Genomic DNA, 26,563 nt, shown 5'->3' on the forward strand with positions numbered 1-26,563 from the left:
TATAAGCTTTAGTTCCAAAATCAATTAATTTTAAAATAAAATTAAAGAGTTAAGAGTCATTAAGGTTTAACTAATGAAAAGTCTAGTTTGGTGACGACCTTCACCGGCAACTTCTGTTCGGTGATGTATGACTAAAGTTCAAGACGAACGCTTTCGCTTTTTCTGGATTTCTTGATGAGATCGGCGGCTTTTTCGGCGATCATGATGACTGGAGCGTTCGTATTTCCAGAAATAATTTTCGGCATAACGGAAGCGTCTACTACTCGAAGACCGCGTACTTTGTAAACTCTGCAATTAGAAATAAGAACTAGATCAACTTTGTATTAAAGTGAGAGAGAAAAAGAGAGAGAGAGAGAGAGAGAGAGAGAGAGAGAGAGAGAGAGAGAGAGAGAGAGAGAAAGAGATAGATAGAGAGAGAGTGAGTGAGAGAGAGTGAGAGAGAGTGAGAAAGAGAGAGAGGGGGGAGATAGATAGAGGGAGAGGGAGATAGATAGAGAGAGAGAAAGAGAGAGAACGAGAGAGAGAGAAAGAGAGAGAACGAGAGAGAGAGGGAGATAGATAGATAGAGAGATAGAGAGAGAAAGAGAGAGAAAGAGAGAGAACGAGAGAGATAAAGAGAGAGAGAAAGAGAGAGAACGAGAGAGAGAACGAGAGAGAGAAAGAGAGAGAGAACGAGAGAGAGCGCGAGAGAGAGATAGAGAGAGAGAGTGAGTGAGAGAGAGAGTGAGAAAGAGAGAGAGAGGGAGATAGATAGAGGGAGAGGGAGATAGATAGAGAGAGAGAAAGAGAGAGAGAACGAGAGAGAGAGGGAGATATATAGATAGAGAGATAGAGAGAGGGAGATAGATAGATAGAGAGATAGAGAGAGGGAGATAGATAGATAGAGAGAGAGAAAGAGAGAGAGAAGAGAGAGAGAACGAGAGAGAGAAAGAGAGAGAGAACGAGAGAGAGAGAGCGAGAGGGAGAGAGAGAACTAGTAGTACAGGAAAAATAGGTTTTAACCCGCAACAAATTGAAACAAAGCTGAAAATTTCAGATCTTATAGATTTTTGGGCGCTCTTTAACGTGGTGTGGTCTCCCACACTCTCCCATTGGTGGAATTTCCGCCATATTGGAAAATGGCGGACAAAATCGAGAAAACGTTTGATAACTCCGGTTCTACTTAACCGATTAACACGTAATTAGGCTTCAATTGTAGATCGCCTTCAAACACATAATTCACCTCTAAAATATTTTATCCTACAACTAACCGGAAGTTCACAATCTGACCCTGAACATTAGCCTCATAAAAAAAATGGGGATTTAAAGCATTTATGGTCTTTATTTTCAGAATACGTTTCCAAAATTAAAAATATAGTTCCTATTACTGACAAATTTTGTTTCTTTTCTGACAAGAGCTATAATGTATAGTACGGGAGAGGGTACAACAGCCTTTGTACCATCATAAAACTTAATGTTTTAATATATACCATTGTCCGCCCACACTTGTCAATATGGCTAAAGTTGAGTTAAAGCGTGTGAAACAAAGTTGACAAAACCAAGTGTATACTTTAAATGAAGATTATGGAATTGAGCTTTTGAATTAGCTTCTCTTCCACCAACAAGTGCGGCAGCAAAGCAACATTCTAATAGAGTTTATCACCAAGTTCAAACGTGGCTTGGAAGCAGCCTAAATGCTAGAGAATGGGGTTGGACACAGGTAGGATCTGAACTCAAACCAATCGTTACCACTCTACAACCTGCTCCAGCTGAGCTTCTGCAGATGATCACTCGTAAATGCAAGGAAGTCTGTGATTTGAAATGTGAATGCGGTAAAACTGGTCCAGTCTGTTCTTCAATTTGTAGACAATGCAAGGGAGTATCTTGTTCAAATGAACATAGAGATTTTGAGGCTCAACCTCAAGTAGAGGATTATGATTAAACTTAAGCTTAACCAATATTGATAAATATACTAATATACAAGTTGGTAAGCCAAAATAACCTCTCCGATACGAGACGCAATTAATAATATTAAGAAAATAATTAATAAAATATAATTGATATTAATTACTTTAGTCGTCAGTAGTTTAACGTAATTCTACTGAAGTCGTTTTAAGAAACTTAATTCCTAAAATAATTTTAAACATAGCTATTGTTGACGGTTGAATTCTAGCCTATGCCTCTTTAACAATTTTTGGAAATTTAGGGTATATAAGGCGATTGATTCACATTAAATGATAAGAAATCCGCAATTGCATGAACCTTTGGTTGAAGCCCTGCAATTGGGATGCCAGACGTTTCTTGTAACCCTAGCCGATCGCCACGCACTTCTTGACCCTAACGTTGTGAGTAGAAAGAAAACGTTTGCTCCGATTTGCCAACTGCGGACGCGGTGACCGACACACAGACAGACAGACACCCCTCCCCCACACACACGTCCAGTATAATACCTCTCCGTGACGTCATCGTCACTTAAAGAGGTAAAAATACAGTGGGAGTAAAATATTTTAGGTTTAAAACCCTCTTTGCATATATTTCGCTTGAAACCGTTTCGAAATACTCAAAAATTAGATTTTCCTTACTTTCCGGGCTGGATTGTGAACTTCCGGTTAGTTGTAGGAAACATATCTTTTGGATGAATTATGTGTTTGAAACAGGGTTGTCTGATTTAAATCAAGCGATTTTTTTAAAAAAATCATTTGATTAAAATCAAGAATATATTTTTATTTTTAAAAAATGTTTTCTAAGATTCCAAGGAGTATTTTAAGTAACTCGAGAAGAAACTTAATTAGAAAAGACCTAAAATTAAAAATAATCGTGGTTTTGGTATATTTCAATCTATGTTTTTCCCAGAACTCCAGTTTGTCTTGCTGGAAAGGCTAGGAAATGAAATAGAGGTCAAGCTAGTCTTTTTATACAAGCATTTGAATAGTAATAATATCAAATAGCTGCTTAAATGTCATGATTATTTTGCTTTTGCTTAATTTTGACTCAAAAGTTTTCATGTTGGTAATTTACTATCTATTAGTTCAATAAAAATCAAAAAAATCAAATAAATCAATTAAAATCAAAAAAATCCGATTTAAATCAAAAAAATCGATTTTTTTGATTTTTTTGAAAAAATCAAAAAAATCGCCAACCCTGGTTTGAAAGTAATCTACAATTGAAGCCTAATAACTTGTTAATCGGGTTAGTATAGAACCAGAGTTATTAAACGTTTTCTCGATTTTGGAAATGTATTCTGAATATAGAAACCATAAAATGCTTTAAATTCCCATTTTTATATGAGGCTTATCTTCAGATTCAGATTGTGAACTTCCGGTTAGTTGTAGGACAAAATATCCGAAGAGGTGCATTATGTGTTTGAAGGTGAACTACAATTGAAGCCTAATTACGTGTTAATCGGTTAAGTAGAACCGGAGTTATTGAACGTTTTCTCGATTTTGTCCGCCATTTTCCAATATGGCGGAAATTCCTCCAATGGGAGAGTGTGGGAGACCACACCACGTTAAAGAGCGCCCAAAAATCTATAAGATCTGAAATTTTCAGCTTTGTTTCAATTTGTTGCGGGTTCCCTCTATTTTTGGGCTAAAATGACTGTACTATAGGTTAGTGAAAATTTCTCGTTGAAGAGTTCATCCAAACAACGTTTACAAGTCAGTTCTTGCTACATTTTGTATAGCTTTCACTACTTCAGCCAACATTAACAATACTTAATGCCACCCCCAGCCCATGCAGCTTAATACTCTTGAGAATGTTGCGTATGTGGGCAAACGAACCAGGTAAGGTTACATATTAGAAATCTATGATCACCGATAACCAAAACTATTCTAACTCCTCGAGTTGAATTAAATGTCAAAGAGGAAAAGGTAACGTGAAAAAGTAGATCGCGGATTGATGGATCAAGGAAGCTAGAGACAGAGCAAGACATGGAACACGTCGAAAGACATCAAACTGAAAGGTTCTCATATACCCTAGTGCTTAACTACTTTTGATATGTCTTTGGTCAAAAACGGATTTATGTACTAAGAACGTCGGATCGTAGCTTTAGCCTCTAGTACCATCCTCGCATACTTTTGTGGGTGGAGTCAAAATATAAGCAGACGAAGTTTCTCAATAAAGTATGCGAGGATGGGTAGTGAATTTGCTATGTTCAACGTTCTTCTTACATAAATCCGTTTTTGCTTTGGTATAGTGCATTGTAAAATTACTTTAGTTCGTGATTGACAACGGAAGTTTCGTCCTTTTCTATGTCCCCCATTTTGCAAGTGCAAGTCGGATGGTATATGGGTTGACTGGCCACTTTAGCGATGCATTCTAGTTGTTCCAGACTTCCCTTTTCGTAGTCGCATCCTTCAAACTGTACGTCGGGCCAATATGCGCCTAGTCTTTGGAAAGGTTCCATTTTAACTAAATCCAGAACGAATTTCATGCCTGGAAAGAAATTGTAAAATGATTAAAACTGTATGAAAGACCCGAACATTTTCGCACACACTTTAGGTACGTAAAAGTAAAATTAGTAAAGGATGGTGTGTTCCAACGTTATCGGTGGATTATTTAGATTATGGCAGAAGTTTATGACCTGGTAAGTATTGGACACTAAGGCATTATATAGTATCCATCCCTGCAAGTCAAAGTTGCCTATGGCAATCGTGAAAGAGGGTCGAAAGTTTCCTCCCCACTAGGGATGGCGGTTTTCGGAAAATTCCGAAACCGGTATTTGACGATGTCAAATCCGGAATTTACCGGAATTCCGGAATTTTTTGACACTCCGAAAAATCCCGGAATCAATCCGGTTTTAATTCCGGAACCAAACCGCATTGATCCCGGAATCAATACGGTTTCAATTCCGGAATCAATACGGTTTCAATTCCGGAATCAATACGGTTTCAATTCCGGAATCAATACGGTTTCAATTCCGGAATCAATACGGTTTCAATTCCGGAATCAAACCGGTTTCAATTCTGGAATCAAACCGGCTTCAATTCCGGAATCAAACCGGCTTCAATTCCGGAATCAAACCGGCTTCAATTCCGGAATCAAACCGGCTTCAATTTCGGAATCAAAACCAAAATTACACCGACACCAAATCCGGAATTTAACCGATATCAAAACCGGAGCTATTAACATTAACTATATAGCTATAACTTACATTAGCTATATAACTAATCAAGGCAAGGAAAATAAATTTTGTTAAATTATGGACAGACAAATAGGCTAAACACCATCAGCTTTTATTGTATATTGTTGAGTTTGTTTCCCACGGTGGAATTTAGAATTTTGTTTTTATTATTTTATCACGAAAGAGAGCCAATCCGCCCCTCTTATACACCGACTTCCTAACAAAATTAAAGTTGAATGTGACGCCACGAATAGCATTACGCCAACCTCCCCCTTGTCACGGACTGTCACATATTCCGAACCCCCCCCCCTTGTCACGGACTGTCACAAATTCAGAAACTCCCCCCCCCTTTAAGAGTGTGACGCCGTTTATGGAAGGTTTCCATTTGTATTATTTGAAGAGATGAAGATTGAAGACAATAGTGGTGTGTCTTACTCTTGATTCTTGAGTAATGTTGGCTGAAAACATTCCGTATGATCCGGAATTCCGTACAAACCGGTATTCCGTATGATCCGGAATTCCGTTCAAACCGGTATTCCGTATGATCCGGAATTCCGTTCAAACCGGTATTCCGTATGATCCGGAATTCCGTTCAAACCGGTATTCCGTATGATCCGGAATTCCGTACAAACCGGTATCCCGTATGATCCGGAATTCCGTACAAACCGGTATCCCGTATGATCCGGAATTCCGTACAAACCGGTATTCCGTATGATACGGAATTCCGGTTTTCAACTTGGAAAATTCCGTACCGGAATTTTTCGGAAAATTCCGGATATGTTCCGGAATTCCGGAAATTTTGCCATCCCTACTCCCCACTAGGAAAACTATCTAATCTACTGAAAAAAATCCCACGCCGAGAGGCTGTGGCACTCAAACTTTGGGGCGTGTTCAAAACTTCTTCAGCGCCAATCGTTGAAAAGCCGTTTGTCTAGAACTCTACGAAAATCCATTACAATCCGTGGGCCTAGGACCCCACACTAGTTTAACCGGAATTTCTAGCACACTCTATTAAACAGCTGTTCTTGTCACCGTTTCTGATTCGTTACCTCAAACCACAGGACACACCTTAAAGTTTCGTTTCTTGCCCGCTGCTGGCTCGCAAATCAGCCTGCCAACTCGAAATGAAGGAAATGCCGTAGGTGGCGCGGTGATCGGACCTAATGAGAAATTGGCTAACAGAGATGGTTCCGGATATGGTTAGAGTCCAATACTTCCCAGGATAAGAAGTCATAAACTTCTGGTTTCGGGCATGGGCCATCCAACTCTAGAACCATGTTAATAATTGGTGCTCCTACCAATTGAAACTCTCTGACATTTTGAAAAATTGTATGTTGGGTGCTAACACTACTCGGAAACACACCTGCATAATAGTGTCTCAAAGTAGTCAAAACCTAAATTTTCAAATTTAGTGATGAGGAATGGAAATATTTTGAGAATATGATGCATATTATTACGAACTAAATTGAATCATAAGTTTATAAGTGATATGTTCTATAAGTATGTCAGTACCCATACTTCGTAATGTTAGAGGCTTAATGAGAGCTAGTTCAAGAACGACGTGAGAATTGACTACACTCGGTTTTGCAGTCCATCCTCCTCTTTAGTCTGTACTAAGCCTTTGACAGCACCTCACTCACCAGGCGTCGCTTTACGAGAATCTATGACGTTTCACCTACGTCACTTCATGACAAGCTCTCATTAACGAGTGACACACTTATGGAACATATCTTATAAACTTATGATTGAATGTATAATGCCATGTAGTTTAGAAATATAAGGGTTTAATTGCTAGAAGATTGACTTTTTAGTTTTTCACTCTAACGGAAACTAAATAAGAAGTGGAACTTGGTATTAGGCGACTTTTTGGTCGTAAGCCATTGTCTTGCAATTTATTTTAACTTGTAGGAAAACCACAAAACAAGCAAAGAACATGAATTTCAATCTGGGTAACCTGTAGCTTAAGATATTTGAAACAGGATTTTAGTGAAGTTTTGACTGCGTTCAGCGAGAAAAACGGCGATCACAAAGACCTACAACTTATTACAAAACCATAAGAAAATAATATATAGCTCTCTATAAGTATGAAACGTAGTACATTTTCATGCTACAGCATTTGCTTCCAAGTTTGACGCGCTCACGCTTTTACGCCCCGTGGGAGGAGTTTCGGTACTACGAGTAAAAGGGGGCGAAACCGCCTCCGCCACCTAAGGTGTCCGCGAAAGGCACGATGGGCCGAGGAAATATGGCCGCGCCCGTAGAGATTCAAGATACTCCTTACGTCCTCGTACCAGTATTGGCGCTAGCCTCGGTTGTCAAAATCTCGCGCCATCTATTAATATATTATGATATTTTTGATATGTACTTAATCAGTTATAATTACCATAATAATAACTTCTAGACCTTTAACTATTTAATTACCATATAAAATTTGAAAATTTTCTATACAAATATTTCATCTTTTTACGCCAAAAACTCTTAATAGGTGGCATTAGAAACTTTTTACAAATGTCAATGGAAGAAAATGCTGTTTACATGATTGAGAGTTTCATACTTATAGGGAGCTGTATATTATTTTCTTATGATATAACCTGTCTCTTGGAAATGTGCATAGCCATTGTAAAATAACCAAATTTGTGCCCGAACAATTTTAGAAATCACCTGCTTTATTATTGTTGCTGTTTGGAAGAATTAAAATGATGAAGTTTTAATCAATACCTGCAGCAACTCGTCGAAAGTCATCTGGATCACTAAAAAACTTAGGGTCAATCAAGGGAGCATCATAAGGATTGGAAGATGCTAAAGTAACGGCACCCCGGCTCTTAGGACGCATCAGTGATACGTTAATAACAAACCCATCTCCAGTACCATAAGAACGGAAGGTTTTCAATAGCTGAAACGGAAAATAATTCCAGCGTTTTAGTGATCTATACCATAAATTTATAAACATTAAGTTTCTATGTCTAAATGGGATCTACACCAGAGAGAATTTATAATAGGGAGTGGAAACTGAGGAATATTATGTAGCTCAAAAATCACGTGATCAACAAAACTGGCCAGGTCTATTTCCGGTACTATTTTTTGTGGCCCCTCCCTCTAGGGTGGGTCTAGAATGTTGCGGGAGGGTCTAGGGGAGATGGACACTACCTTTTTAGGGAAAGGGAAACATCTGACTTAAAATAACTCCAAATGGCGCCAGTCGCACTCGAATTCGCCAACCCTTATTGGGTAATTGTACAACCAACAGTGATTGAAGGCAAACTTTAAAAATTAAAGGAGAGTCATGTGACCGGAAATTTACCTGGCCAGTTTTAGCGTCGCAACCTACTTGTTTGAGCTACATTGTATTTAGCACTGTCAAGGGCAAGAGCTTCCACTCCCTATTATAAATTCTCTCTGTCTACACAGAACTAGTCTGCCCCCCCCCCAACTGGGGCCTATAATCCGTCTCACCCTAACCTGGTAATAAATTACATGAGACACTAAAAAACTCCCTGATTACCGGCGAGGTTTTTATTCAGTAATTTTCTCTCACAAAATGTCTATACGCTTAAAAACCTTCCATTTGTGCTCACTGGTAAAATCGAGTTTGACTTTTGCACGGTTTTTTCTGGGATTTAAAGATTTTTTCAAGAATTTGGATTAACGGTTTTACCTAAATTCGTTTACATTTTAGATTTCCAAATTTCTACTCGGGTTTTAAGATTTTTCATCGTATTTTCGAATATTTTTAAAAACGTTCTTTTCAAAATCCAAAACTATGGCTGGTTTTTGGCAAAAATTCATTATTTTCCGGATTTAAAATTGTGTTTAAGAAGTTAAGATTTGCATATTTTCTTAAATTTACTGTTTTTAGCCATATCGTAGTATACGATAGGCTCTTAGTTTGACCCGAGCCGTAGTAACAGTAGTGGTCGGAGTTTTCGCTTTCGTTATCGCCAGATTTTAGTTTAAAATGAACTTTATATTACCACAACCCACCCATAGGGGTAACTGGGCTCGGTTAGAGATTTAATTTTAATTTAAATTTTTTCAGGTCAGACCCGGTAATCGAACCCGGGTCGCTGGCGTAGTAGACAAACATTCTACCATTGAACCATAGAGACTTGATGGAAACCCCGAGTTTTTTATAATTTATTTTTACCTCTAAAATGTCGGGGTGATGTGGGGTGGGGTACCTCTTAATCTGTGGGGTCGGATACTTTTGAATTTTTATCTGTGGGGTCGGATACTTATGAATTTGTATGTTTGGGGTTTTTATATTTATTTTCTTTTTATTTATGTGTTAATTAAATAGATAACGAATTTCACCGTTTCCTACCGCGCTCCTCATGTGTTTCGTTCTCGTTCGGTAGCTATCGTCATCTATGTTATGTTTGACTGGAACGTTTTGGCGGTTAATTCAAATGTGGGTTTAGATAGAGCTAACATAGTGTTAAATGAGCGTTATGCATTTGATCATTTTAGCATTGCTAAAGGTAATTCGAGGGGATAATCACTAAAATGCGTAATCACTATAACTAAACTTTCTCTTTCAAAAGTTTCTGGGCATAAGTCCTTGTTAGAAATTTATAAGATGCGATAAGTGTGCATCGGCATAAGTCAATGTTCTAAACTCATCGAGGGGACTATCACTAAAACTATCTGTTCTTCGATTCGCCGGAGTATTAGAATTACAGCATAAGTAAATTTATACGGTTATAATTTTATCACTGTTTAGAGTAGGGAATCGAGGGCTATTCACTCTGATTTTATGCACGGTACATCATTTAAGCATTGAAAAAGATAGCGCTATTCACTCATTAGGGTAAGGTATAGAGGGGTTTTCCACTCATTAGGGTAGGGTATAGAGGGGCTATTCACTCGTACGATATGGCTACTATTACGAGCCCTTGGGCCGTCTTGTTTTATGGATTTTCTAAAGTCTTACAGACGATTTCGTGATTTATTTTCAAATCCAAATTCTTTTTAAGATTTTTTTCTTCAAGATTTTCTTGAGAATGTAATTGATTTACAGGAACTTCAAGCCCCGATCAGTAAAAGTCCTGCCTGACCGAAAATCAATGATCATTCCAAACCACTTTATCGAGGAAGTTAACTTTAATATATAAAATGGGACAAATCTCATTTAATAAATATAGCATTACGCAAATTGCAAGTGTCATACTTGTTATTAAGTTTGTTTTTTATCAATTGTTTTCTTGCTAAGTTGGCAATTTACCATGGTAAATTTAAGATGGTTTTCGGCGGTATTTCATAAATTATCGGTAATAAATTTCAGACTCAGACCTCTAATTTAGGATAACTTAAATGTCATTCGCATTTTCACTGCGAACAATACCTATTTCCATTAGCCTAAAGATATCCCCGTTAAGTTTCCTTCAACACGGATATGAAATATGCTATTTGTAAAGTACCTTTTCTCCGGGACTCAACATCTTTTCAGTAAAACTTCCTTGTGACAATACTGGAGCAGTTAAAAGATATAATTGAACATCAGGCCAAGCGCTCTTAGCTTCTTTGGGGTCAGAGAATATAAAACCGTGCGCCTCAACACCAATGGAAACAAATTCACCTGAACATGAAAATGGAATAATTAATTAAAGAATTGACACAGTAATATAAAATTAATAATTTTTTCTTATTTAAAAAAATTGTATGAATAACTAAAACTAGGACGGATTGCCACTTTTAAACACCACTTTGAACGAGAAAGGGCGTTTAATACGTTAATAAACAAACCGTTGCGAGTCTTGCCAGAAGTGAGATGAGACTAGAAGTGAAGGGCTCTAGCATTGAAAGTAGACCCTGGCATTAGTGAACAAATTTGAGGATTTTATGCCACCGCTTCCATCGCGCTAAAACTAGAGAAAAAAAATTGGACGAGTTCCAAAAACATTTCCTACCCCCTTCCCCTCAACCTAAAACGGCGGAACACGGACGCGGCTCCTTGAATCTAGTTCGGCTGTCTACCGCCACGAGCGTCTCACGTTTTGGAGGGAAAACTCAGAAACCGCTACCAGAGGGCCAACCGTTGGTGTATTATCAAAAATATTCACTTTCGCCGAGTGAAGAATTTGGTTAGCTCAGTACTTCTGCAGTCTCATCTCACTTCTGGTCTTACTAAATTATAATTCGGTTTGCTTTATAGATAAAATTATTCTTTATATAACGTTACCAAATATTCCAGGCCTCGAGTAAATAAGTTAAGAAAAGTATTAATTTTAGAGCCACTCATTTTAAATAACTAATCCAATTTATGGTTTAAATTTCCACGTACCCTTTCCGGTCTTTAAAAATTCTTCAAGTTTGATAGGATTCGAGAGTACATCTTCATAAGGGGTGGCGACATTGGAAGTGTTCGTTTTAAACTCGAGTGCCGTGACCATGATATGATCCTCGAGGTTCTTTCCAACTCCAGGTAAATCTACCAGAACAGGGATCTGGAAAAAATTCGCCAATAAGGTCCGTGGATTGGAAATTTCTAGAATTAAGGGTAAATACAGAATTTTAGGTATCAAGAGCTCATAGGGATGAACCGATTCGAAAGAGGTAGACCATACAATGCCATGATAAAGATAGAGAGGGACACTAGTTGCGTTAATTGGCATTTTTTAGGATTTCCCACTCTTCGAGTAGCGAAAGAGAAAATGATCTCACCAGAAGTATATAATACTTCTCTTCGAGAGAAGTGTACCACAAAGCGGGGTAAGTGTAACGTCATTCTTCCCAACATCCCTTAACATTTGGAGCAAGGTTACTAAACCGAATCACATACACGATAAATAGTTCCCTCATCATTACTCTATTAGCGTTTAAATATTTGGCAAGACGCGCTCGTGCATTTCTGTCCCACGTCAAGACGAGGTTTGTGGGTTCATTGCTGGGGATTTAGTGACAAACAATTATAGAATTCACCTTACGGTGCGATGCCCATTTGTAATTTGATGAGCGGGGAAGAAAACTAAAAGGGGGAGCCTGGGAAGAATGACGTTACATAACTAAAGCATTAAGAGGATACTGAGTGTCATCCTTCTACTACTATCCCCTTCTGATCTCACTCAAGGATTTATCAAATAAACAAAAACTCCTTTGGAATTTCTTAACCCATGTTACTCCACTTCTTTTCGCTTGAATTAAAGGGGCTCACCGGCGCTGTTGGGGGGAGACCGCCCTTAGTTCAGTGGGAAAACACCCAGCTCTTTGGCCATAAGGAATGGCGCCACCGTCGCGGTGGGCGGGTAAGCAATATGCTAACCAACAGTTTGACCCACCTTCATCCCAACAGCTCCGGCCAGCCCCATTAAAGTTACCAAGACTACAAACTCTTCTCAGCTGATACCTGACTGACTAGCAGTAGATTTCATCGACGTTATTTTGGCATTGTAAGATGCCTCAAGAGTATGACGAAAGATAAAGCGCAATAACTTCATCACACCATTGCTTGCTTTAAAGCAAGTTTCTACATCACAAGCTTCTATTTATTGCCACTACGTGTCGTCGAATCTTAGGGGCAGTAAAAGAACACGCGCAATGACGGTACCATTACAGACGGATATCCTTGCTCATGGGTTAAATAATTGGTCTAGTACGGGCTGACAGTTCTGCTGAACCCATCTTTGTAAACCACAGTTCTCTAAAAGGCCGACTTCCAACGAAAAGGGTGTAACGAGAAAATATGTAACTCTCTATTTTTAACTAGTTTGTTCCAGCTATTCTCCTCATTACAAAAACTATAGTTGGCCGGGCACTCGCTAACCTTTCACTATTGGGGTTGCGAGAAATAATCTTTGTCTAGGGGATTTTATCATGTACAGTCTATTACTTTGTCTAGGGGTATATGTGATTAAGTAAGGATACGAACTCTTTGAGAGTGGCCAATAGAACAATTTAATGAAAACACTTTTAACACTAATAAATAATAAACAATTAAATCCTAACACTAAGCTGTGAGGCCTCTTAACGATCCCTTACTAAAAAACTAAAATAACTTAAATACTAAACAATTAAACTAGAACTAACAAACAATTGATTACTAACATACAATTAATTACTAACATTGTTGTTACAATGTTACAAGCTCTATTTCCAACGTTTGATTCTTAAAACAGTTAATTAGTTAGATTTGTACTTATCAGTTTTCCATTAGGGTAGGAACGTAGATTTCTTCTGGTTTCCAACTCGCACTTTCTTCCGGCCGGTTGACGCGCACACCATTTAATTATTTTTACCGCGCACACCATTTAATTACTTTACCGCGCACACGCTGATGACTACTATTGACGCGGATACGCTGGTTCTCGACTACGGGCTTTCTTACTGCCGTCTATCTACGCGGCACGCCGTAACTTTACTTGGTACTGCCTGTGGTCGTGACTAATGACCAGGCACGCTGACGTTGGACTGCAAGACAGGGTACGCCGGGGACCTTAACTCTAGGAGCGGCACGGCTGGAGTTTGGTAACGTCGCTGGAACCATTGGCGACGACAGGGCGGGAAAATGAAGGCGCCGCAGAATTAGCAATCTGGTTCGGCATGGGCCTCTCGCACTTGCATCAGATGCCCTCGTGGGTCCAGCTTCAGTATCTCGTCCTCGTGGTGGTAAACATCGGTCCGGTGGCTCCCTTGTCAGCTTTATACCAAGTGTGTCTAACAATCGCCTTCTTCACCCTTTTATAGAATTTAGCTGTCTTGTAGCGCACCAATCAGAGAAGGTATCGTTTGTCCCTTCTTGACCAATCGTTGGTCGTTTCTCGTGGACGGGTTGCGATGGTGTTTTTCAAGTTCATTCCTTCGAGTGGGTTTTAAATATTTTCCTCAACTCTCGCGAACTGGTGGAAATGTTTTTGGTTCGTGCACCTGTTTATACTTTTTGAAGTTTATATCTTAGGTGTTTACAAATCTTATAGGTCATACAGTAGAATGGTTAGAAGATACAATGGTTAAGAGATACTTTCAAAATACACAATACTATGGCTTGGCCAGCCTCAAAAGAGTTTTTATTATTTTCTTAAACTTGGAGATGGGGAACGGGTATACCAAACAAAGTTTCTCGACCCCACCAATGCTTGGGTTATCTTAGTAAGCCCAACTAACCAGAACTAAGGTGACCGTGCACTGACACCTGCGTTTAGTAACTAGTTTTTCCCTGACCAGCAGGAGAAAAGGGGGGTTTCGAAAACAACCATGTCATCCGGAGGGTCAAGGGTTCAACAACTATAGGTTGCCTAAATAATGCCTTACAAGGGTGTTAGCGAAATGAAAAGCGAGCATCGAGACGACCAATAGGGCGATCGTTCCGATTTTTGTATCCCCGCTGTGGCAAAAGTTGGAAGGGTGCTAGTGAACTGAAAGCCCTGCAATGCGGTTTAGCGAACTGAAGATAAACAATAGAAAACTATTATTTTAAGTGCCTGTGCGCTTTTACCTTAGCGGTCGTTAATTGGTGGTAATTGTTTCGTTCAATAAAGTATTAACTTAGCGCCTTATACCGCAAATTTATATAAAAACCTTATGGAAGCGTTTCGGGAAGTATTGTCTATGACCTTCAACATGAGTTAATAATATGTTAGCTCCCTATAAGTCACTCAGGCAATTCATTTTTATGCTCCAGCGTTTTCTCCCGCGCCGCCGGCTTCCCAACTATATGCGACGCTCTGCGGCCGCCACATGAACGACAATCTTATTTACTCTTCCTTCCGGTTTTTCCCCGGAAGCGCGTGTAGTGGAAGCTAGCCAATGATATCGGAGCTATTTAAGCAGCCGAATATTTCGCTCAGTAGCCTCGGTTAAAAAACAGTCAGAAAAAGAGATCAATGGATTGGATTTAGCTCAGTTGTATAATTTTCTGGTGTCAAGTCACAATAACAACTCTTATGTTTAGAATTCTTTATCAATTTCGGCAAATTGCATTGAGTTCCTGCATTTTTTTGTCTCAGTACTGACAAAAACGCCATGATTAACTGTTAAATTGTTAAAACATAAACATTCACGACTAAACACTCCCTTGGTGAAAAAGCAGCCGGCGACTCGAGGTTGAGGAGCCGTACGAGCGAGATTTTTTTTCGACAAGAGAGAGCGCAACATTCGGATGTTTTTCCCGCGCGGGCGAAATGAGAAGAAATCGCTGGATACATTACGCCTATGGAGCCTGACTAACTTATAGGGAGCTAACATATTATTAACTCATGACGATACCCAAGAGTCAACTAACCACCTTCGACTTTTTACCTCTCCGTGTGACGTAGTCCAGGAGAGGTTCTGTAACGGCCGTGTCTGTCTGTGTGTGTGTGTGTGTCTGTCTGTGTGTCTGTCTGTCCGTTGTTACACCCACGTGACCGCGTTCGCAGTTTGCGTATCGGAGCAAACGTGTTCCCAATTTCCGGACCGCATTGACAGTTCACAGAAATTTGGAAAATTGTATTTCTCTGCGTTGGCTACTCTATACTTGAGTTCTCACACCACCATGTTTGGTCTTCGTCCATCCCACATGGACAGAAGTCTGGTATTTTTCTGCCTTCCAACACCACCCACCATCTTCTGTTCTTTGTCAATCCCACATTGACACCAGTCTGCACTTACACTGGCTTCTAACAACACCACCATCCACTGGTCTTCCGTCTATTCCACATAGACACCAATCTGTATCATTGGCTTCTACTCCATTATCATCGTTTGGTTTTAGGATATACGCGGCGATCAGCTAGGGTTACGAGAAACGTCTAGCCTCCCTAAGGTGGGATCGACCACCGAAGGTTTTCGCAATTGCGCTTTTTCCTTACTATTATAATGGAAACGATTTCTATATATACCCCAAAATTTGAAGAAAGCGGCAAGAGGGGTACCTTTCACTTTAAACGTCAATATTAGCAATGTTTGAGATGATAAAATGTATAACTTTATTTTAAACGATTTAACTATTATTAATGTTAATTATTGAAGATTAAAATAACTAAAAATAATTATATTTATTTAAATATTAAAGATAAACCTCTCGTGCAAAGAGAGAGATTATCATTGCCTCCTATATCTACCAAGGCCCGTGCATGCGATATATTTCCTTCATTGCCTCCTATGTCTATCAAGGCCCGTGCATTGTGGTATATTTCATTCATGGCCTCCTATATCTACCGAGGCCCGTGAATTGTGATATATTTCATTCATTGCCTCCTATATCTATCAAGGCCCGTGCATTGCGATATATTTTTCGAAACAACAATAAAAATGGGAACCTCCTCTCAGAAACATAATAATTTCTTTCCTCTGTATATGAAATGAAAATATGGATAATATTGCGCTCCTTCTTTAATGGTATGAATCCTTGCCTGTCTATTAATATTTTACGTAAGAGTAATACCAGGAGCAGATGACAAAGGAGTCTCGGACGCTAGCTTCCATAATGTAGATGGCAATGGGATCCGCGAACGTCACGACTATTAACCAAAATCATTACGCCAGTGCCACCTCTCGCAGGAAATTAGAGCTTTATTTTCCAACCAATAGCGTGGCTGCAAAGTCTCGAAAGGAGATCTGGGAAATCACGTCTGGAGCCTCTCTTTAAAAATACGTATCCTCTGCTTATAATTAGCCTAGGCTTAACGAGTATTAGAGTTAAAAAATGGATTTCAACGGCTTTTTAATCTATTTTTTAGACTAAAATTGATAATGTAAAGCAAAGCGAGTAACGTATGTACACTATTAAAAAACTAAAATGTGTTTCAGTGCCAATTTTTTCTAAATTTCTTCTTGAATTAAATGATAGCTACAAGAGGTTGGGAAAAGAAATCACTCACGATCTTTTAAACCCCAAAAAGTAAGAGACAGTGATTTCGTTTCCAACCTCTTGTAGCAGTCAATTAATTCAAAAGAAATACGGAATATTTTGGCCCTAAAACACATATATAACATTGTGTTTCGGCATCTTTTAAAACCTTGCTTTTATCTTTGGAAATCCGAGCCCAATCATTCCAGTGGGCACAAATTGTTAATTAAGCCTTGGGTTTCTCTGCTAGTTTGGACTTAATTTGACTATTTAGTAGGTTTAAAGTCACAAAATGTAGTCTTTTCTTTTATCTTAATACCTACGGTTACAGCTGTTTGAATAAAGTAATTATATTGTGTAAATTTATGTCGCGATCGGATAAGACGAACCTCAGTTGCCACCGTTAGTCCGTTATTACAAAAAAAATTCCCAGCAGACTTTGGTGCCAGATATAATCCACCAAAAGCATCGTCTGCTATAATGTCTGATAGCGCCTCTATGGCAAACGATACCGCTACAGCTGTGACGTACGCGGGTCCCATTGCCCTCTATATTGTGGAAGCTAGCGTCCGAGACTCCTTTGTCATCTAGTCCTGGTAATACGTTTTTAGCGAAGTGTAGAGAGGATAAACATAAGCGAGATTGTTTAGGGAAAAAAATACTGCTTCCACTAATGGGTTTATACTCCTTGTTACTGTGGTATAGAGTAATCATTATAAAAGCTTAAAAAATTACGAGAGGATAGACCTTTTTTATCCTCTTGTTTTATTCTTAATAAGAATATAAAACATTTATTTTGTATCAAAAATATTTTTACCTCTCCGAGTGACGTATGTCACGGAGAGGTTCTAATTTCGACGTGTGTGTGTGTCTGTCTGTGTGTTTGTCTGTTGTTACACCCACGTGACCGCGTTCGCAGTTTCCAAATTGGAGCAAACGTGTTCGCCATTTCCGAACTGCTTTCACAGTCACGGAAATGGCTCCTTTACTTGAGTTCTCACACCACCATCTTCTCGTCTTTGTCCATCCCACACGGACACCAGTCTGTACTTACTGGCTTCTAATCACCACCATCTTTTGGTCTTCGTCCATCCCACATGGACACCAGTCTGTATTCATTGGCTTCTAATCACCACCATCTTCGGGTCTTCGTCCATTCCACTTGGACACCAGTCTGTACATACTGGCTTCTAATCTCCACTATCTTTTGGTCTTCGTCCATCCCACATGGACACCAGTCTGTACATACTGGCTTCTAATCACCACCATCTTCTGGTCTTCGTCCATCCCACTTGGACACCAGTCTGTACATACTGGCTTCTAAACACCACCATCTACTGGTCTTCCGTCTATTCCACATAGACACCAATCTGTCTTATTGGCTTCTAACTCCATAGTCATCGTTTGGTTTAAGACATTCGCGGCGATCAGCTAGGGTTACGAGAAACGTCTAGCCTCCCTAGGGTGGGTTGTCCACCAAAGGTTTTCGCAATTGCGGTTGTTCTTGCTTTTAGCTGTAGTTCGACACCCTTATATACTACCTATTTGAGTAAGGTAATGCAACCGGCGTATGCTTCATTTCAAACGCCAAAATTAGTCAAGTCTCTCAAGAATGTCTAATTGTTCTTTATCAACGCGATGTAACGCTCTATAAGGCGAACAACTAACGAAGAAAATATTTAATATTAATTATATTTATTTTAATATTTAAGATAATCTAGTTTCTCAACTCAAAATTAAAACGGAAAGAGTTAAAAAGCAGCCTATGTTTTAGTCTGTGTGTGTCCGTCCGTTAGTGCACCGCGTTAGCAGTTCGCTTTGTTTTGTGGAAAGAAATCCTACAAAACCTTAATATTTGGTTTTCTCATAATATATTATTAATATATGGAAATATTTTTCGTAATTTCGATGCCTTTAGTGGTTTTGTAGCTATAAAGCTCTGTTTCATTCTGATATCCCAAGAATATTTTTTATTATTATTATTTGAAATCGATGTTTATATATTACTTAAGCTATACTACATCTGTTTATAGCATAATTCTTTCTAAAGTGATTTCAAGAAGAACGCAACTATATTGGGCAAATGAACTTTTATTTGTCATTAGGCCTAGTGAACCAAAAAGTAAACGCTTGGGTTTGGTTTTCGTTTCTGTAATGCAGAGACATTAACGGTTCAGAGTGAGCCGAAAGTTAAATACACTTTTAAATAATTAGGCTTAGACTTTATAATCATGGTGGAAATCTGGGCCGCGTTCAGCAGAGCTCAGCGCTGTCAGGCGCTGTTAGCAGTGTCATCCAGAACGGGATTTTGTTATTGAATTTTGACGTCACGGTGCTCAGTGAGCCAGCGCGGTCTTCAAGGAAAATAGTCGGGTTTTTGGATAACGTGACGTAAAACGCGTAGTTCTCAGCTTGGCGAAAAAGCATGGAGGAATTAATACAAATAGCTCTTGCTGATTCTGATGGGACTATAGCTATTTAATTGGCGTGAAACAAGTTGATCACGCGAGAGCGGCGAGAAGTTTAAGAGACATGTTAGTTTCTATGTTTAATTATAAAAGTTGTTCTTATCTATCTCCATAAATATGTTATCATACAATTTTTGTTAAGCCTTTGTACCTTGCACGCTTTATTGCGCTAGCTTCATTTTTAAAAGACCGATGACCGGAGAAAAGCTATGACGACAGATCTCACCAGAAAACGTTTTCCAAAATCCGCTGTCTTTTTTGGTGAGCTCTGCTGAACGCAGCCCAGATCAGTGAAAGGTCTGATCGTAATCGGATTATAGCTTCGTGTGTTCATGCTTTTTATGGTGCGCATTTACCTTCAGTGTGTGTAGCCACAAATTAGCTTTGGTGTTATGTAACTTTAATCTTCATGTTGACAAACTAAGAAAATTGTTGAGGTGAAAGGAGAGGATAGTGTTTACATGGCAACCCTGTTGTGAATATGGCTTTGAACATAGAGGGTATACAGTTGAGGAGTAGCAAATTGGGCCTTTACAAATACGTAAAGGTAATATCCCTCCAAAGTTTTATCTCTTCATTTCCCGTTTTTCCCCCATCGGATGATTTTAATGTGTACAAGTATATCCTTATTGGATGTAAAATGTCGTCTGATTTACAGTATATTTGCTATGCTTTGTATACTGCTTTAATATTTCATAAATTTTAACTTCAGTATTTGTTCATAAAAAAAAGAAACATTTCCATAACTGGGTAAATAAGTTTGTAGGTAGTCCTTCTCTTGACTCGGAGAGGTAATATTTTGGTTTTCCCAACTTGTTACTGTTGTTATTTTATCTATATCTATATAAATCAAAGTCCTGACTGACTGACTGACTGACTGACTGATAGGCTGACTGATAATCAACGCCCAGCCCAAACCGCTTGCCTTAGAAGGCTGAAAATTTGCAGGAACGTTACTCATAAGTAGTAGGCGCGTACTAAGAAAGGTTTTTCCAATCAGCCGCCATCTTAAAAAATGGCGCCCAGAAATGTAAAAAATCTTTTCTATGCAACAACGTCCGCGCGTTTCAACCGATTTCGCATATATTAAGTACACTGGTTTCCTTTAACCTATAGACGGACTGAATGGTCTTTCGGGTTCGATTTGTCGCCATCTTTTTAAATGGCGGCCAGAAATTTAAAAACCCTTCTTTATGGAATAATGTCCGCGTGAAAAGTAATCGAAAAAATGCATCTCTAGGGGCTGACGGGCAATGCCGAGGGCCTTCGCTCCAAAATTGGTCATCAGTTAAATCTGCCCATTCTTTGTATCATTTTGATGGAAGTTCTTATTATACGCCAGCGACGCCGCGGGTAACAGCTAGTCAAATATAAGCCGATAAAATAATTTTTTCGGGAAATTTCATTCTGCTTTCATATCTGTCAACCACTGACAAACGATGCCAATTGTGAACTTCAACTTACATTGAGCGCGTCAAGTTCCTCCTTAGGTCCAATTCCAGAGAGCATGAGCAGTTGAGGGGTATTTATGGCACCGGCAGACAAAACTATTTCACGCTTGGCGTAGACGATGGATCTCTGACCCTTGTAGTCAAATTCCACTCCGGTAGCTCGTTTATCCGAGTCAAGAACTATCTTGGTTACGTGAGCGTTTGTCAGAACATCGAAGTTTTTGCTTTGACTCGCGGGTCCCAAATATGCGGCGGATGTGCTGCACCGCAGCCCGTTTCTGACATTCATTTGGATCCGAGAAAAACCTGAACATTCGATTTGTAAAATAGTGCAAATTAACTCAGAAGCGTCTTAATTAAGTTATTAAATTACAATCAGATTATAACCAGAAGGGAATAAGAGAGAAGGGAGACATTAGAGCCTGCTTTGGTAACGAGAGTCCGACCAACCTCAAGAAAACCGCGAAAACTTTGGGCAAGATCACAGCTTTTAACCAATTTACTGCAAAAATAGTTCTTTAAGTTCTCCGCGGTATCAGGCGGCCTATTTGTCTGCTAGATTTTCATTCTCCAAAGGCTTAGGGCTGTCCATGTTTCGTCCATTTTTATCTCCTTCAATGTAAAGTTGTAAACAAAACTACTTTTTATTCGTCAACCGAGACGTCACCTTCTTATGTGACGTCACAGCTTAGGCAGAAGTTAGATAGCCAATCAGTGAAGGGTAGTTGATTTGAGGTTAGTAAGACTGTTGTTACGAGTGTAAAGCATTATGGAGATATAAAGTGTGTCCCTTCTCTCTTATTCCCTTCTGGTTAAACTACATATTCAAGGTTTAAAGACAGGCAAGACTTTTTTCTAACTTTAAAATCGCGTGTAATCGCGTCTGGATGAGCGAGTTTAACTCTAACCCTTTAATCTAAAGATACCACTAGCGCTATCTCAATAGACAATTTTGGGGCTTGCCCGTAGCCCCAATTTATCACTAACGGATCTTCACCATTATGGGGCGAGCACATTTATTATGGGAAATACAGAACAAAAAATTGGCTTTTGTTAACACTTCGATTTGGTATGGACCAGCACCGAAGATGTGTCATCGCATTCAAGAGTTTAAACCATCTCATCTACTAGGGATTTGGCAAAAAACTAATATATTCTATGAGAGCGGTAGTTCTCTTAGATAAGACTTCATACTGACTTTAATGTATAAGGATGGTTTTTTGATCGGATATAACTTTTTTTGTATTGTATTAACTGCTTTGAAAAAATTCCACAGAACTACAATTCGGACCCTGAATAAGTGGTTAAAATTTCAAAAAGATTCATTTAATAGTTTATTTTATAAAAATAAAGTTGCTAAGGGTGGTTTTCATTTCCATAAAAATAATCAGTGATTTTGACGAAAACCTCGAAATTTTCCCATAGAAATAACATGGGAAAATATTTTACAGATAACCATTTTGTGGTAGCCGTAATGCAATAACTATTCGTTTGTTTGACTTGAAAACGGTTTTAAACGAAAGCCTGGTATTTAGATTTTCCGCTTTCCAATTTTCATTAATTAGATTTAAGTTTAAGTATGTTTAATTTCATATTTTCAAAACTACCCCAATCTGCGATATTTTAGCATGGATAATAGTCAGTTTATGATGTTAGCATGGTTAAGGCTATTTGGTCCAATTTTCGTAGTGCTAAAAAAACAAGAGAACCTAAGCTTGTGTTAGCTAACAAGTTAAGTTGGAAAAGGACCCCACACACATATATTAAGTTAACAAGATAACCTACGACTGGTAATTAAGCTAGATAACCTACGACTGGTAATTAAGCTAGATTACCTACGACTGGAAATTAAGCTAGATTACCGACGACTGGAAATTAAGCTAGATTACCGACGACTGGAAATTAAGCTAGATTACCGACGACTGGAAATTAAGCTAGATTACCGACGACTGGAAATTAAGCCAGATTAACGACGACTGGTAATTAAGCTAGATTACCGACGACTGGAAATTAAGCCAGATTAACGACGACTGGTAATTAAGCTAGATTACCGACGACTGGAAATTAAGCCAGATTAACGACGACTGGTAATTAAGCTAGATTGCCGACGACTGGTAATTAAGCTAGATTGCCGACGACTGGTAATTAAGCTAGATTGCCGACGACAGGTAATTAAGCTAGATCTGCGACGACTGGTAATTTAATCTGGTTTGAACATATTTAGGACACAACAATGATATAGATTATCAATATTAAAACTGACGGTTAAATGTATTTCTTTTCCATTTTGTAATTACCTGTTTGGTTTCGGCCGTTAACGTCTGACTCTTTATAGCCAAGAATGGACCCTGCTTCGAAAAATGCATCGCCAATAACACTCTTGAACGGCGAAACGTTGACGGTCAATGGACCATCACGTCCATGATATTCTTTATCGATGTTTTCGGGTTCAGCTTGGATTCCTTCGGATTTGATGAAATAAGGCAAAACCTCTTTCCAAGACCACCCTTGAGCGCCCAGTTCCGCCCACAAGTCGTAATCTTTGCTGTTCCCTCTAACGTACTGCATTGAATTCAGACCCGAAGATCCACCCAACATTTTGCCTCTTGGGTAGAAACATCTCTAATAATTTGACAAGAATAAAGATTATCTCTAAATGCTGATGTAATTTTCAGTTTAATTCTGTATCGAATATAGGTTGTGGGCAAAGGGATGAAAATCTCCGCTACTAAGCGTCAGACCCTCACTTAGCCAATCAGGAGCCTTCCCCCACTAGCCTTTCACTCTGTGAAGTAGCCGCCATTTTGGTGGAAAGGGGAGGAGCCATTTTAAGCCACACCTCTTTGGCAGCTTCCTATACACATCTGCCCTGATTGCATGAGCTATAAAATAAATGACCCCTGTTAGTATATTTTCTTCAGTCCTCTACAAGTTGGAGCCCTTTCTGAACAGGTATTTCCTGTCCTTTCAGTTGTGTCAAAGTCAAATATAAACAACGTAGAGCGGAACAGGAAATATGGTCTCACCGATTTGGTCTCGGTACTATTTGGTATCGTGATTTTACGGTCTCGGGACTATTTGGTATCGTGATTATTTGGTTACCTAATTAGTTGCCACCTTTTCCAAAACAATGGTCCCAATAATTCGTTGCCACTTTATCCAAAATATTCTCCTATTAATTAGTTGCCACCTTTTCCAAATTATCCTCCTATTAATTAGTTGCCACCATTTCCAAATTATCCTGCTATTAATTAGTTGCCACCTTTTCCTAAATATTCTCCTATTAATTAGTTGCCACCTTTTCCAAGATATTCTCCTATTAATTAGCTGCCACCTTTTCCTAAATATTCTCTTATTAATTAGTTTCCACCTTTTCCTAAATATTCTCTTATTAATTAGTTTCCACCTTTTCCTAAATATTCTCTTATTAATTAGCTGCCACCTTTTTTAAGATATTCTCCTACTAATTAGCTGCCACCTTTTCCAAAATAACGGCGTTCCATAGTGTTGGTTAAAAGTCTTTCTTATTGCCCTGTAGGATACGTTTCCCTTGAAGAACACCCAAATCAGGTAGCGCCATCATAATCATGAACGTTTTAATTCCTCTAAATTATCCTTCTAAAATCCACCGGCATCTCATTGGTTAATTTTCTTCGATGATAAAGAAGGACTTAATCTAAGCTTGGTCTATTAAGGGATGTGTCCACACTAAGCCTGTGTCTTGTTTACAGGTGGGTCCCTTTACAATGCATAGAGGGATGGTGGCTAGCCCCTATGCCACAGCTAACCTACAGCGCCCTATACTAACTATTACCGTTAACCTCTGCAAGTTTTGTTGGAAAGGAGAAACCGGGTTAGACCACGGAGGAAAGTTCCTTTAACAAGCGGGGAGAGAACTTGCAAACTCTACGCAGAAGGATTTGTTCCCAGATTTTCACCCGGTGCCACAGTCCGGGATCGAACCCGGGATCCTCTTGCTGCGAGGCGAAAGCGCTAACCGCTACGCCACCCCACTACTTAACAGTAGAAGGGATCCGCAGACTGCGAAAGCTTAAGAAGGGCCGGTCTACAATGTCCCTCCAGTAAATATATCATTAAGGTGAAAAATTACCTTTTCCTTTTGTCCCAAACAACTGTTTTCTTGGGGAACGCTGCTGTAATCCCAGTCTAGATGTGAACGTAGAATTTCCAATGATAGCAATGGTATCTCTGCTTGAACATTAGGTTGTCCTCCGGCTTCAATTAAGAGAACTTTAACATCACGATCTTCGGATAATCTGCTGGCTACAGTTGCCCCGGCTGACCCCGCACCGACTAAAATTAAATTAAAACAGTAAGTTAATTTATATTAATTGGACAACTTCGTAAGCAACATTGCACGCGCTTTCACTTAATCATAGCATGAGTTAATAATATGTTAGCTCCCTATAAGTTACTCGGGCTCCTTAGGGGGATGAAGGGGGAAAGGGGGATAGGGGGATGAAGGGGGGATGAAGGGGGTATGAAGGGGGAAAGGGGGGTGAAGGGGGAAAGGGGGATGAAGGGGGAATGAAGGGGGAAAGGGGAGAAAGGGGGGTGAAGGGGGAATGAAGGGTGAATGAAGGGTGAAAGGGGGATGAAGTGGGAAAGGGGGGGAAAGGGGGTGAAGTGGGAAAGGGGGTGAAGGGGGAAAGGGGGATGATCCAGCGATTTCTTCTCAATTCGCCCGCGCTGGAAAAAAATCCGAATGTTTCGCTCTCTCTTGTCGAAAAAAAAAATCCCGCTGGTAGGGCTCCTCGACCTCGAGTCGTCGTCTGCTTTTTCACCAAGGGAGTGTTTTAGTCGTGAATGTTTATGTTTTAACAATTTAACATTAAATCATGGCGTTTGAGTCGGTACTGAGACAAAAAAAAATGCAGGAACTCAATGCAATTTGCCGATATTGATAAAGAATGCTAAAGATAAGAGTTGTTATTGTGACTTGAAACCAGAAAATTATACGACTGAGCTCAATCCAATCCTCTGATGGATCTCTAAACTGCTTTCTTAACCGAGCCTACTGAGCGAAATATTCGGCTGCTTAAATAGCTCCGATATCATTGGCTAGCTTCCACTACACGCGCTTCCGGGGAAAAACCGGAAAGAAGAGTAAATAATATTTTCGTTCATGTGGCGGCCGCAGAGCGTCGCATAAAACTGGGAAGCCGGCGGTGCGGGAGAAAACGCTGGAGTATAAAAATGAATTGCCTGAGTAACTTATAGGGAGCTAACATATTATTAACTCATGATCATAGCAAATGTGGATGAGAGGGAAAGTATGACAATGGCCTTAGAGCCTGTGTTAAAAAACGCGGACATCAAAGTTTCGCCAATAACTATTTAGTTTACTAGTGACTGATGGACTCGCGACTGAAAGTAGTTCAGACATTTATGCTCCTTGGTTTAACCATAGCCCACTCGATCACGCGCATCACGACGCAAGCTGCTCGCGCTATAGCTAAATTACCGAGAATACACAATAGCAGACGACGGTAACCGCGTAACCACGAATTAACACAAGAGCTATTTTAAGGGAGTGAACAGGCCCAGTATAGCTACGCCAATAAAACGGTCAACTACGGCGAAACTCTGATGACTCGCGACTTTTGGCCATTTTCATACTTTTCCTCTCATCCACTTTTGATCATAGTAAAGACCGTCACAGAACAGAGAAAGGCGACTAGGCGATGTACTTCAGAATGTAGCGAGTAACCTATCCTTGTCTTCGAATTTCGTCAATTGTCGCCAACGTCTCGCTACATTG

General features: G+C 39.4%; 1 protein-coding gene across 1 annotated transcript; it reads right to left on the reverse strand.

Annotated features, from left to right (window-relative positions):
* Positions 1-25,129, reverse strand: LOC149692867 (uncharacterized). Its single transcript, XM_089868773.1, has 8 exons — positions 24,893-25,129; positions 23,079-23,403; positions 20,795-21,087; positions 11,382-11,544; positions 10,519-10,676; positions 7,820-7,994; positions 4,191-4,413; positions 1-288 (listed from the first exon to the last, which is right to left on the reverse strand). The coding sequence occupies exons 2-8, from the start codon at positions 23,377-23,379 to the stop codon at positions 132-134; spliced, it is 1,470 nt and encodes a 489-aa protein (XP_089724899.1). The 5' UTR covers positions 23,380-23,403; positions 24,893-25,129; the 3' UTR covers positions 1-131.
* Positions 25,130-26,563: the final 1,434 nt, after the last annotated feature.

This window comes from Phalangium opilio, unplaced genomic scaffold (assembly GCF_054372755.1).
Source record: "Phalangium opilio isolate 3A_F unplaced genomic scaffold, DU_Popi_V2 ptg000024l_1, whole genome shotgun sequence".
Classification (NCBI taxonomy): domain Eukaryota; kingdom Metazoa; phylum Arthropoda; class Arachnida; order Opiliones; family Phalangiidae; genus Phalangium; species Phalangium opilio.

What these genes read in the sequence shown, in the direction of transcription:
- LOC149692867 (XM_089868773.1), bottom strand. Translation starts at nt 23,379, where the DNA reads ATGTTGGGTGGATCTTCGGGTCTGAATTCAATGCAGTACGTTAGAGGG. An exon ending in TAACGGCCGAAACCAAACAG is followed by an intron (nt 21,088 to 23,078) that starts GTAATTACAAAA and finishes TCGAATGTTCAG; the next exon opens with GTTTTTCTCGGATCCAAATG. An exon ending in ATTTTTAAAGACCGGAAAGG is followed by an intron (nt 10,677 to 11,381) that starts GTACGTGGAAAT and finishes TTTCATGTTCAG; the next exon opens with GTGAATTTGTTTCCATTGGT.